Source organism: Primulina tabacum, chromosome 5 (assembly GCF_025594145.1).
Source record: "Primulina tabacum isolate GXHZ01 chromosome 5, ASM2559414v2, whole genome shotgun sequence".
In the NCBI taxonomy this organism is placed as follows: Eukaryota; Viridiplantae; Streptophyta; class Magnoliopsida; order Lamiales; family Gesneriaceae; genus Primulina; species Primulina tabacum.
Window position 1 is genome coordinate 29,202,190 of NC_134554.1, and position 14,631 is coordinate 29,216,820.

A 14,631-nucleotide genomic window follows, 5' to 3' on the forward strand; every position below is an offset into this window, starting at 1 on the left:
GGCGGGCCAGCCCGCCACCCGCCGCAACCTGCCATTAGGCGGGGCGGGCTTCTAAATGGTCAACCCAACCCAATCCACCTTGGGTCGCGGGTTAGGCGGGCCGACCCGCTTATTTTTTTAAGAAAAAATGCTAAACATATTTCAGTCAAAGAGTTTCATAAAATAATTAAAAATATTGAAATAAGAAATTAAGAAAAACATATAACATAATCCATAAAAAGTAAAGTGTTTAAACCAAACATGAAGATTGAGACATGAAAGAGAACATAAAGTCAAGGAAAGAGACTGTTGTAAATTTTAAAAAATATTATGTCTTCAACAATACACATAATTAGCAAACCTCTGTCGGGTCCACAAAATTTCACTGCAACTCGTCGGACCTCAAACGAAACCACTCTTGGGTTCACAAACAACTGCTATGCTTAAAAATTATTTTAAGATTCTTGAATAAAATTTACAGGAATTTCTTCCCTTTTGTTTTCTTTATGTATATCTGTAAATTTTTCTTTTTTATTTTCTTTATGTATATTTGTTGTAAGAATAAATTATCAATAAATTTGTTCTAAGATAAAATTATCAATATATTTGTTCTAAAACATGGAGGCACATGAAACTTATTCCAATTTTTATATAAAACGTAAAAATATAAAATTTTATCCTAATTTGGCGGGCCAGCCCGCCCCGTTTGGCTCGACCCGTCTTGGCCCGCAACCCAAATGGGCTCAGCCCATTTGGCCCGCCTCCAAACGGGCTGCTATTTTATCAACCCAACCCGTTCAATTTTTATAGCGGGACGGGCCGGTCCGACGGGTCTAACCCAATTTGACGAGTCTATCATGAAATTCTACTACTAGTGTAGGCTCATATCTAACATATATGGCCCGCTCCAACAGAAACTTTTTTGTCTTGGCTGAGTACACTATCATCGTCGAATGTTGTATCAATTGAAAAATTGGAATATATAATTTTTATTAATTAGATTTATAAATGAGTTTCATCATCATATTTCTGGGACGAACCTGCCTCACACGAGGTTTTCTCAACACGATTTATTTAGTTAATGTGGTCCGTAAACAACTTCATTAATTCAAAAATTAACCCACTAACAAACCAAAAAGTTCCGGATGTTAGTCATATACGAAAATACATGTTCTAAATCATCAAATTTTAAGTTGAGACGTCAATTTAAGAGAAGTGCATGCGGAAAGGCCAAATTTGTCTTTCAATTCATGCATGGCTCTTTCCCGGTTGACCATTGGCGGTCTTCTGCCAACACATGGAACTAAATAATAATATATTAAATATTTATATATAGCTAAATATCAAGAAATTAACATCTAATAAATATGCATAGAATTTTCAAAATTATGATTCTGAAAGTTAGTTTACAAATTTTATTCAATAAAGTTCATGAAAAATAAATTAATATATTATTTATTTATATATATGACTCGAAAACATGAATATGACAAAGACTGATTTAATGTTGTATTTTTTGGAAGGACACTAAATTTTCAAAGAAAATATAATATGTATATATATATATTTTTCGTGGAGTACTTTTACAGGTGTCTCAACCCGTGACAGAGTTAGAAATTCCATATTTATGTAACTATTTTTTTTTTACAAAATACAAAATAATATATGTATATTAATTTTATAATAATTAAGTTTTTTGGATTAAAATTTTAATTTTACTGAAAAATATCTTCATTTTTTTACTTGAACTAAATACAAAATTTTAAGTTTTTAGATTTTTTGTCATTATTTTTCTGTTCCCCATATTAAATATAAATTTGCATCAAAATCTTAATATATATATATATAAATAAAAATATAACGGCCGTGCGGGTTACAGCCCGGGTGGGCCATGTGGCTCCGCCCTTACCTCAACAAGCCTACGTGTCGACCTGGAAGCTCAATCAGAGTCCACGTGGCAGCAGGGGAGAGGTGCGCATGCAACGCCACGGCCACTAGCGCACGTTAGATATGCGTGCCGCACATATAAATTTCCAATCTTTTTCCCGCAGATCATTTGACTGTTATTTCCCACTGCTTGCTTAAAATAATCCAGCACTTTTTATTTTTTATTTTTGGTTGTTCTTCCATCTCTCGTACTAAATCAAGAAAAGCTTTGTTCCTCGTACGATATTCGATACTTTTTCTTTTCAATTTGCTGATTTTTATGTTGTAATGGCGTTAAACTGTCACTGATTTCATTATTTTATGTTCTGCGTGGAACACGCGCATGTTCTCTGTTTCATTTTCGGTGATTTTATGGTTTTCAGAATGGTCCACTGAAAAAGAAGAAGACCGCTTCCTGCGTACCTTGTGTTGTAGTATATGTTTATCGTTTCGTTTCATGTGTTTATTTTGAGGGCAGTAGCGATTCGAGCTTGGATTTGGGTTGATGGCGGTTCTGTTCCGATGATTGATCTACGTCGTTGTGTCTATGATTGAAATGGGTTTCGGTTCGTTTTTTGACGATGGGACTTTTTAAGGTATTATCGCTTTCACGGAAGTCGGGGTCGAGTTGATGAAGTTTGATGTGGATGTATAGAAAGAGAAATAGAGTAAATCGAAAAGCAGAAATTTGTTGGGGGTTGGGATTTTTGTGAAAAGTTCGTGTGTTTTGTTTTCACGTGAGAAAAGATGCCGCATCGAACTACTTACTTTTTCCCGAGGCAGTTTCCTGACCGCAATTTTAACGAGTCTTCAAAGTTGGTTTCGGATCACGGGAAGAAATGTGTGATTGGTGGCGGAAAGTCAGGTGCCTGTGAGCTCGTAGAGGTCAGCGTCAACGAAGAACTCCATAAAGATGATAATAGTAGTAATGACAAGCGTGGTGCTGATAAAAATTATGGTGATAAGGACTGCAAAGTAGGACTTTCTCATGGATTCACGGGTGATAAAATTCACGGGAAACAGACTGCAGCCTTCGTGGATTGGCTTTCTGAGAAGAAAAAGATTAAAAAATCATCATTTCACGTCAATCCTGCGGAGATCAGATTGATTGAAGATGATGAGAGGGAGCTACTTTTGCAGCCTGAGCCAGCTCAACCTATAGGGGACTATGGCTGGCGGCGGTTGTCATTGCAGAGGCAATTGAGTGATGCAAGTAGCTATAGTAATGATCGGGTGCAAGGGAAGGGACGGGACTATGAGAGGCAGGTTTCATTGCAGAGATTGTCTAGTTTTGGGAGCACAAGCTACAGCGGGAGCTTGTTTTCGGGGACTACTTTGGACGGGGATTGGTCATTGACTTCTGCAGTACTACCCCCTCAGGATTCAAATACAGGTAAGGAGGAGAATGCGGAGGGGGAGATCGAGGGTGGTAGGAGAAAGGAAAACATTGATAGTGGATTGGTGCAAATGTACAAAGAAGGCTACTGCTTGCAGCTTAAGCTGGCCAAACGGATTATTGAGCAGGCGACGCTTGCTGCAGAGCCTTTACTTCCGCAAGAGCGCACAAGTGAAGTAACTGTTGGAGGGTCTTCTGATATGGAAAGAGTCTCCTATCGGCTCTGGGTATTATTATACTGTTTTCTTTTTGACAAGAAATTGATTACTCGTATTGAAACTACTTCAAGTTAATTAAATTATGTTTCATGGATGATTTGTTTAATGATGTTCTTAAAGGTACTATAAGTTAGTCCTTTGTCACAGTGTATAGAAATAAGTTTCTAAGGTTCTACTGTGGAATAACCACGACTTCAATATAATTGTGTTTTTTTATCTCTTCGTTTCAGGTAACTGGTTGCTTGTCTTACTCTGACAAAATTTCAGATGGGTTCTACAATATTTTGGGAATGAAGCCGTATCTATGGCTGATGTGCAATGACTCCGTGGAAGGTAGAAGGATGCCTTCCTTGGCGGCGCTAAAAACTGTGGAACAAAATGATGCATCACTGGAGGTAATTCTGGTTGATCGACAAGGAGACTCACAGCTCAGAGAGCTCGAAGATAAAGCTCAAGAGATTTATTTTTCTGCGGAGAGTACACTAGTTCTGGCAGAAAAACTTGGAAAACTTGTTGCTCTCTACATGGGGTGGGATTCACCATAGAGTTCTAAAAGTTTGTACGTTGTATACTTCTTCTAAAGCTAATCAGGTTTGTGAACTTTCAGGGGCTCTTTTCCATTAGAGCAAGGTGACCTCCACCTTGGATGGACATCAGTCACCCAGAGATTCAAAGAGTTTTACAAATGCATAGTGATTCCAATTGGTAACCTCTCCATGGGTCTTTGCAGGCACCGTGCTATACTGTTCAAGGTTATTGTATATCCAACTCCAGTATACAAGCATAACCCTCCTCACAATCTTATTTAGCGTTAACTCTTTTCAGAAGTGTGTGATCTAAAGGTGTTGTGTATCAGCCACTAGGGATTTATTGTAATTTCAGGGGACGACTAAGACACCTACGTGTTCTCAACTATGTGTTCTTTAGGTTAGAATTTCTTCCAGGGGGAAGTCGGCCAATTATACCTTCAAATGACATGTTTACAAAACCAAGTAGAGACTATGTCTAGATTCATATATCTTTCTTGTCTACACTCTGTCGGTTCTTGCCTTACCAAATTTCTTCTTATAACAAATCAAGTAAAAATAGACTCGTCCTTCTGTTTATAACCTTGGGGTATGATAGGATGAGGGTTCTTTTCTTGAAGGAATGTGAGCTGACGAACCATTCAGATATATTGCAAACATCTTTATTTGTGCCCATGATAAAATTGCTAATAATTATCAGTACTTTTGTATTTGACGCGAGGCTAACTTTTGCATTCAGAAACTAGCAGACTATGTAGGATTGCCATGCCGAATTGCTCAAGGTTGCAAGTATTGTGTTTCAGACCATCGATCTTCTTGTCTTGTCAAAATTGAGGATGAAAGGAAGCTTCTCAGGTAAAATAATTCCGTTCTATATATTTATAATCTCTCATAACCTATGCCGTTGTAGTAGATTAAAGACCTACTTACCTTTTATTTGATGTCATTGAGATTTGCGTATCTATCAGAACATTCACCTCACTGGATTGTAAAAAAGAAAGAAAGAAAATGGAAATATAATAAAGAATGGTGCCAATTCATGTTTGAGTGATGATATCTTATTCTTCTTATACCATTTATCACTCTTTTTTGCCCAAAGTCGTTACCTTAACCGCAATGAGAGGAAATCATCTCTAACGAATTGAATGCCATTTTATCATGTGGGAATTCCAATTAAAACGAGTTCAACATCTTAAAAACTTATTGTGGTTAATGCAAGTGATAGCTCATAATCAGGAACTAATTTGTTATTCGTATTTTTATTTTATGATTCAAATTGGTTACCGCTCTACTTTATTGTGGTCCAGGGGGGTGGTGGTTGTTCATACATGCCACCTGGAGTCACCTTGACGTCTTGAGCGCCTCAATTTGTGGCCTAAAATGTCAGAGTGGTTGCGAGAATCTCATATGTTCCTTAATCTTGGAATATTTTAAAATGGCTATTCGCTATATCTCATTTGAACCCAATTCGTTTTGCCCCTCCATATTTTCTCTTTAACCTGCCATTATCTGTATTTTCTCCTCCATATATTGACATTTCTTCTCCTCTTCCTTGTGCATGGCTATCATCAAACTAGGTTCTTTTGTATCATTTTCTGTTATTAATGATTCCTCACACCTGTTAGTTTAGTGAATGCACATAGTCACACACTGCAACACCACAAATATATTAGGCCAGAACTTCATATAAGTCAATTAATGTTTTGGTATACTTATATTTTTTAGGAGTAATATATTTCTCCAGTTATCTTTTTCAATTTTATGGTTTAACACATTAATGTTTCATCAGGGAATATGTTGTTGATCTGGTAGGAGAACCGGGAAATGTCCATGGCCCAGATTCATCAATAAATGGAAGTATACTTGCTTCTGTGCCTTCACCATTTCAAGCATCTCACCTTCAGCGACCTGATCTAATCAATGAGTTCCAATCAGTAAAGACAAAGCATGCATGTTGCTCTGACAATCCTTTATATTCAGGTTCATGATACTTTACTTGTCTTTACAGTAACTTTATTCAGGTTCCGTACAATTAGTGAGTACTATCTAAAATTGGTGGGCGTGATGTGAATGTTGGCATTGGTATCAATCACGTGAGGATTGTGTTATTAGGTGATCAAGAAAGGTCATCCTGATGCTGAATGTGTTATCTTACTTGATTTTGCTCTATGAAAATCAAGGACTGTTTGAGAGATCAGTTCGTCAGTCTCTTTCAAGGCTGCAGATGCAATAACTCGATTCGTAAACTAAAATAATAAAGGGAAACATATAAAAAATAATAATTAAATAAAATAATAAAGAGAAAAGTAGGAGAAGAATGAGTAATTGAATTTCAATACATAGTTTCTTCAATTACGAACCATTGAACCATCTAGGATGTATTTCAGGTAGTGGGGATGAAATGAAGGGTATTTGTTTGCTGGAAAGTGCAAAAGACAATGGGTGCAGAACAGAAGTTTTTGGTGTTTCTGGTACTAAAACATATGAAGATGATTATTCTAAACCAGGGGTTGACACAACAGTCCCAAGACAAATGTCCAGGAAGGAGATTAGTGTATTGAAAAATGCAGTTATAAGTCAAGCTGACAGCCAACCTCCCAATGCAACCTTCTCTGATAGCAAAAAAATGTTGGAGATGAAAAACACTTTTCGCAATCATGGGAAACCTTCTGCCATAACCATGCCGAGGTACTTGAGTCTGGAGCCTTCTCTTGCAATGGATTGGCTTGAGATCTCATGGGATGATTTACATATTAAGGAACGTATTGGTGCTGGTACTTCTCTGATTTTGGCAGTCAGAATTTCTTTTATTTTGATGATGCTGATTTCTTCAACTTTTGGGTTGTAATACATCTGTCATTAATCTTATAGGGTCTTTTGGCACCGTGTATCGAGCGGAATGGCATGGATCGGTTAGTTTTATAAGTCTTTGGCTTTTATGACTAAGTTAATTCTATAGCATTTTTTCTTGAACTTTGATTGTGCTTATTCTTATGTTACTTCTAAAGTCAATGTTCATGATCTGTCAGTTTGTTCTGCCACTAGCACACACTCCAAATAAATAAAGAAATAAAATAAGGAGTAAATGATACACGGTTTAGGTGTGTTATGCTTTGTCAATGTCCCATTTGTTTTAGAATGCCGATTATCGAGTGTTTGCTCATCATGGCGACAGCCAATTAAAAATCACTCGGTTCCTTTTTTTGGTTCTCCTTTCATTTATTTACCTATGAATTCTTCCGACATTGCAGGATGTGGCAGTTAAGGTTCTAACCATCCAGGATTTTCATGATGATCAGTTGAAGGAGTTCCTGAGAGAGGTATGAATTGTAAACTAGATTTAAGCATTTTCATTTGGATATTTATCTCGTCATTATCTTTCCTAAATGGATTTATTAATCATAACAAGAAATGTTATGTTATTTTTTGTTTGCATGTGTCCTTTAACTAATGTCCTTAGAAACTTTACCTATAACACTTTGGATGATAATTTGTGGCTGGTAAGTTGTCGGCTAGATTTACTAGATTTCTTGTCTTACCATTTTCTGTTTGCAATACCTTTGCAGAAAGGAATCTATGATACTCTGTGGGAAACAGTATCTTGTTTCTGTTGCTTCCAATAATTGGCTTTAATGGGCGACAACTAATGCCTTGTGAAAATTTACCTGGCCCCTAGGATAATGCTACATGAGCAAGTATTTTATTGTTTGTTTTTATGGTTAAAACATGTGAGTGCAAAATGAGATAATTATGTTATTTTTGTTTATAAAGATGAGAAATTGTTTTTGACGAGAACAAACATAGCTTGTGGGTTGTACCATATGATGTATTCTGATTTAAAAGTTCTAGTCTCAACTGTTATATTGACCGTAGCACATACTTTTTATTTTCATGGATCCATTGCTTGTTTACGCAGTGTTATGCGTTATTGCATTATATGATGTATTTTGATGTTTCCCTGTATTGTAATATTTAAACTTAAAATTATATTTTGTGATTCTCTGAAGGTCGCTATTATGAAACGTATACGTCATCCAAATGTAGTCCTGTTCATGGGTGCAGTTACAAAACGTCCACATCTGTCTATTGTAACAGAGTATCTGCCAAGGTATACCTTTTTGGTTCCACTAACACAAAATGAAGATGATATTGAAGGGGACTGTATATAAGCTAAGTTCTGTGTAATTGATTCCCATTGAGCAGAGGCAGTCTATACAGACTTATACACAGACCAGCTGCGGGGGAAATTTTAGATCAAAGGAGACAATTAAGGATGGCTCTAGATGTGGTTAGTTTTGATTGTATCTTCATATTATTTTGTGGTTTACAGTTAGTTTTCTGATGCACGTTGCATTGTAGGCAAAGTGTATCAATTATCTTCATCGTCTGACGCCGCCTATTGTCCATTGGGACCTCAAATCGCCAAATCTATTGGTTGATAAAAATTGGACTGTGAAGGTAATATTCTCTTATTGCTCTGGTAAATTTTTACCCCATCAAGCCTATATCTGGATATTACAAAAAGAAGTATATAGCTGAATAATTGCTTATGACTTGGCTCAGGTATGCGATTTTGGTTTGTCAAGGTTCAAAGCAAACACGTTCATATCGTCGAAGTCCATTGCTGGAACAGTAAGCTCTATCTTTCTGTCCCTCTGTTGCTAACAGCTTAAACAAACTCCGAGGAATGTGGTTAAAATTGTATGATATAATCATATAAGGTACAAGTGTATTTCATTTAGAGACAGATAGGTAAATAAAATCAAGTTTCAAGATCATGGAAATTAGATATCATGTGATTGTTTTAGGAAATGAAGAAATTTTTTTTTTGTTTCTGATTCTTCATACTGTCTCTGTGTAGTTGCTGCTTCATTGATCATCGAAAAAACTTTTACATGCCCTTAGGTATTCCCTTATCCATTGTGGTATACACTCCCTCGTTATCATGATTTGTTGTTTCATTGTTTAACCAAAACAAATTGTTTCTTTTTTAATGTTTAATGATTGGGAACTGGTTAATGTAGTAATAAAGGTTAAAGTATATCAGAAGACTTGTGTCATCTCTTTTTTTTGCGTCAATCACTAAGAGTTAAATGATGAATAAAACACAATTGAGTCAAAGTTGTGTGCCAGCCAGATGATATTTGAATGCATTCATGCTCTCAAATGTGACTTCGACATGCCTACAACAAATCAGTTGTTATTTTTATGTACTTCAAAGTTCGAACATTTTCTTGTATTGCATAATCTGCATTCTGCATGTGACTCTTCCCCATTTCCTTTCAGCCTGAATGGATGGCCCCTGAATTTCTTCGTGGGGAGCCCTCCAATGAAAAATCCGATGTGTATAGTTTTGGGGTGATTTTGTGGGAGCTTGTCACAAAGCAACAACCTTGGAGTGGACTTAGCCCTGCCCAGGTTTCATCCAATTTAGTATTATAAGTCACGTATAATCTAACTTTTACATTTATAGTCTTTCATACGTTTTTAATGGTTATCCATAATTTAATGCTTTTATTTATGTTTCATGATTATGTTCCATGATCTTTGAAAACACGTAGGTGGTTGGAGCGGTTGCTTTCCAGAACAGGAGGCTTGCTATTCCCCAGAACACATGCTCGATATTGGCGTCCCTGATGGAGTCTTGTTGGGCTGAGTAAGACAATACTATCATTTTGAGTTATCGTCTACCTTATAAGATTCATTTCAATAAATATGTTGTATAAGTAAGTTGGTTTATAGTCATCTATGATTTGTGTAAATATTACTTGGATAATACTTGAAGTTGCAATAATTGCTCTAATTTGATGATTGAACTAATAAGATGTTTGCTTAGGCTATGAAAGACCACATTTTAATGGATTTGATATCATGGAGAAAATTATATGTTCTTTAGGATGGTAAATGCATGATGGAGTGTAGAGGCAGATATTCCTTAATCTTGTGGGATAGGAGTCAAAGGTGAACTCGTGAATTTAGTCCGTGTTATAACATAGTTTGGTGGCAAAAGAAAATTTATAGTTAAAGATTGATATTTTTATTTGAGCGGTTAACCATTGGTCCCTGATGGTCCATTTCTGATGAGAGGTATTAAATCTGATTTAATAGTATCTCTTCAACTGCCAAATCTAGAAGGCGTTAGTAAGATATATGAATCCGTTACTAGTTACATCGCCGTTTGTTTTGCTTGCTTCCGATGATCACCAAGTGTCTAAGATCCGGTACTAGTTACATCGCCGTTTGTTCCGATTATCACCAAATGTAATTAAGGTTTGTGTTTCCTTGCGCTAATTAATAAGATATATGGACAATATGAGCAAGTTCATCTTTGAATCTGTTTTCTTAGCCAATATCTTTTTGAAATTAGTAACCAAACTTTCTTTCTTTACAGCGACCCTGCACAACGCCCGTCTTTTGCTGATATCGTTGGGACATTGAAGAAGTTGCTCAAATCTCCGGTACAGTCCATACGAATGGGAAGACCATGAAACTCCATCCAGCATATCTTTACCCTGGAACGCTCTCCTTTCCGTTTCTTTACAAATTTGAAGATTTTTCAATCAAGCTTACAGTTTGTACTAAGCAATCTTTGTACATAAATTGCTAATATAGCATGGCAAAAGTCGTACAACGAAATAATTAGGAATAATCACTGTTGTTTGCGGACAACTCCTAGTTGGATTAAGAAAAACGTTGATTGTAGTGTTCTGAATGAACAGTAATAGCATATGGACCATATTACTAGATGAATATAACTATATTCTCTGTTTTCTGATTTCATTTCATGTTATACGAGGATACACCAATATATTTAATACAATTTCTGAGTTTGCTGCTATGGAAATTGTTGGGGTAATTATACCGAAGCGATAACGATCGTGATGATAAAAAATATGTGGAATAAAATAATCAACAAGAACACAAAGATTTACGTGGTTCACCCAAGATAGGATACGTCCACGAAACTACTGTAAATTTTTATTATAGGGAGAAAATATTACAAGTGCATATAACACTCAATCTCTCACAATCTCAACCCCGAGTATTACCAAGAAAATATTTTCTCTAACTCACACAAGCATAACACTAAATTTTTTTCTTCTCACTTGAGATGCTTTCTTGAGCTTTGGATGCTTAGAAAGCTTGTTGGGGGATGGATCTAAATGAAGTTGTACGCTACCAATTTATAGATGCAAACCATGGTGTGAACTCGATAACATTTTCCATCAAATACGGCAGGTGTAGTCAAGAATGGTTTGCTGCATGTTTTATTTGAATTTTTCTTCACCAACCATGTCATTCACCTAACATTTATCCAATTTGAAGACTTGATTTTAATAATGTCTTCACACAATCAATGCAGCAGCTCTATCTTCTTTCTTACACTTGTAGTCCAACTAAAGTTGAACACAACTTCAGTTTGTAAATGGTCACAACCCTTGTGAGCATATCGGCTGGATTCTTACTTCCGGGAACTTTCTCAAGTATCAAGACTCTATCTTCCAGTACTGATATGATGAAATGATATCGAATCTTTATATGCTTTTTCCTAGCATGATAAACATGATTTTTTGCTAAATGAATAGCACTCTGACTGTCACAGTGTAACGTGCTACCCTCAAGATTCTGATCCAATTCTTCTAGAAAGGATCTCAACCATATCATCTCCTCGCTAGCTTCTGTTACCGCAACGTACTCAGCCTCAGTAGTAGAAAGTGCAACCATCTTTTTCAGTTTAGACACCCAGCTTACTGTCGTACCACCTAATGTGAACACATATCCAGTAGTACTTTTTCTGCCATCTAGGTCACCACCCATGTCGGCATCGACAAAACCTTGTAAGCCCAAATTTGACATTCTGAAGCATAAAGATAAACTAGCAGTACCTTTCAAATACCTCAGAATCCATTTAGCTGCTTCCCAGTGTTGTTTTCCTAGATTGCTCATAAACCTACTCACAACTTCCACTGCATGTGCTATGTCTGGTCTAGTGGACACCATTGCATACATGAGGCTTTCGAAAGCAGAAGCATAAGGAACTTTGTTCATATAAGCCTGCTCCTGCTCCGTCGAAGGTGATTGTTCTTTGGTTAGTTTAAAATGACTAGCCAAAGGAGTACTCACGTGTTTAGCTTCATCCATGTTAAATCTGCTAACCACCTTTTTCACGTACTCTTCTTGAGATAACTTCAAGATTCCGTTCACCTTGTCTCTTAGGATCCTCATTCCAAGGATTTTCTTTGCGGCACCTAAATCTTTCATATCAAATTCTTTTGATAACTCTTTCTTGAGTTTATCAATCTTCTCCAGACAAGCTCCGATCCTACTATCAACATATCATTTACATATAGCAGTAGAATGATATAAGAACCATCAAACTTCTTAACATAACAACAGTGATTAGCCTGACACATCAGGAAACCATTATTACTCATGAATCCATCAAACTTTTTGTACCACTGTCTTGGAGCTTGTTTGAGACTATACAAGCTCTTCTGAATTTTGTATAACATTTTCTCTTTTCTCCGTACTTCAAAGCCTTGTGGCTGCTTCATATAAATTTCTTATTCTAGATCACCATGAAGAAACACAGTCTTCACATCTAACTGCTCCAGATGTAAATTTTCTTTTGCCACTAATCCGAGTACAGTCCTAATTGTGGTTAACTTAACCACTGGAGAGAAAATCTCAGTGTAATCAATACATTCCTTTTGTTGAAAATCTTTTACAACAAGTCTTGTCTTATACCTCTTGCTACCATCATGTTCTTCTTTTAACCGGTACAACCACTTGTTATATAATGCCTTTTTACCTTGCGGAAGTTCTGTCAACTCCCACGTCTGGTTGGATGACAATGAATCCGTCTCATCTTCCATGGCTAACTCCCACTTGATTTAATCGCCATTTTCCATAGCCTCTTAATAGGTCTCCGGTTCACCTTTGTTTGTCAGTAAAATATAGTGAAGTACAAGGAGTATCTCTCAGGTGGTCTAATTGTTCTCGAAGATCTCCTGAGTTCAATCACCGGAGTTTGTGGGTCATCATCTTGTGCAATTGATTCTTCATCTTCCTGATTATTGCTTTTTGATTCATTCACATGAATATCTGTCAATGGTACTTCATTTTTATTCTTGACTTCAGAACTTTCATCTTCACTTCCAATGTCTGGCTTGTCCTTGTAAAGAACTTGCTCATTGAAGATTACATCTCTGCTCCGAATGATTTTCCGGTTTTGGTCATCCCAGAAATGATAACCAAACTCATTATCTCCATAACCAATAAAGAAACACTTCTTTGATTTCAAATCAAGCTTTGTTATGCTAGTTGTGTCAATACGAACATAGGATAAACATCCAAACACTTTCAAGAAACAAAGGTTTACTTCTTTGCCGCTCCATACCTCTTCGGGTATTCTGCAGTCAAGCGGTATCGAAGGTCCTCTATTGATCAGATATGCTGCAGTGTTAAAAGCATAAGCCCATAATGATTTTGGTAATCCAGAATGCAGTCTCATGCTCCTAGCACGTTCATTCAGGGTCCTGTTCATCCTTTCGGATACACCATTCTGTTGAGGTGACCCTGGAATGGTTTTCTCCATCTTGATCCCGTTCTGTGCGCAATATTTCTTGAACTCATCATCTTCATATTCACCACCGTTATCAGACCGTAAGCACTTCACCTTCAAGTTGGTCTCATTCTCAACCAAGGCTTTCCACCTTTTAAAGGTCTCATAAACATTAGATTTATTTTCAAAAAATAAACCCAAACTTTCCGGCTCGAATCGTCGATAAATGTGACATAATATCTCGAGCCTCCAAGGGATTTCTTTGGAGATGGTCCCCATACATCAATATGAACCAGATCCAACTTTGATACTTTTGGTTCTCTATCGCCTTTTGAAAAGCTCACATTTTTATGCTTTTCGAAGATACAACTTTCACATAGCTTGTGTTCAACAGTCTTTAATTCCGATAGCTTCTCGTTTGATAGAAGCATCTTCATTCCCTTCTCACTCATATGCCCAAGCCTATGATTCCATAGACTTGAATTTGCTCCAGCATCCACGACTGCTAATGTATCTCTGCAACTGGAAGTCATATAAATTGTTCCAGTTTTTTTCCTTGAACAACAATCATGGCTTCTTTGTTTACTTTCCATGAACCATCACCAAAGGTCACATTATGGCCTTCGTCATCGAGCTGTCCCACTAAGAAAAATTGCGTGTCAATTTTGGTACATGTCTGACTTTGTTGATTTTTCAGACAGATCCATTTGACATCTTCATCCGGACATCACCCATACCAACTATTTCCAAAGGCTTTCCATCAGCCAAGAAAATTTTCTGTAATCGCCAGCGACGTAATTATCAAATACATCACAATTACCAGTGGTATGAAATGAAGCTCCTGAGTCCATAACCCAATAATCAACTGGACTTTCCATTGATAGTGATAGAGCATCATGTACCTCCTCAGTAACTGCATTTGCATTTGCATTATTCTTTGTTGATTTGCAGTTCTTTTTTAAGTGACTAGTTTCACAACAGCTCCAGCACTTCAAATTCTTTTCAAAAGTGTTTGTCTCT

General features: G+C 36.7%; 1 protein-coding gene across 1 annotated transcript; it reads left to right on the forward strand.

Annotated features, from left to right (window-relative positions):
• The first annotated feature begins 2,033 nt into the window (after positions 1-2,033).
• LOC142547401 (serine/threonine-protein kinase CTR1) lies at positions 2,034-10,890 on the forward strand. Its single transcript, XM_075655682.1, has 16 exons — positions 2,034-2,143; positions 2,289-3,528; positions 3,750-4,048; positions 4,127-4,271; positions 4,786-4,901; positions 5,836-6,026; positions 6,434-6,820; positions 6,918-6,958; positions 7,298-7,366; positions 8,054-8,154; positions 8,250-8,334; positions 8,406-8,504; positions 8,610-8,678; positions 9,333-9,464; positions 9,608-9,702; positions 10,438-10,890. Exons 2-16 carry the CDS (start codon positions 2,653-2,655, stop codon positions 10,532-10,534), a joined length of 2,802 nt encoding a protein of 933 aa, XP_075511797.1. The 5' UTR covers positions 2,034-2,143; positions 2,289-2,652; the 3' UTR covers positions 10,535-10,890.
• The last annotated feature ends 3,741 nt before the right edge of the window (positions 10,891-14,631 follow it).

Coding starts and splice junctions, on each gene's coding strand:
- LOC142547401 (XM_075655682.1), top strand. CDS start 2,653: ATGCCGCATCGAACTACTTACTTTTTCCCGAGGCAGTTTCCTGACCGC. Junction 8,505..8,609: donor ATAAAAATTGGACTGTGAAG/GTAATATTCTCT, acceptor GACTTGGCTCAG/GTATGCGATTTTGGTTTGTC. Junction 9,465..9,607: donor GTGGACTTAGCCCTGCCCAG/GTTTCATCCAAT, acceptor GAAAACACGTAG/GTGGTTGGAGCGGTTGCTTT.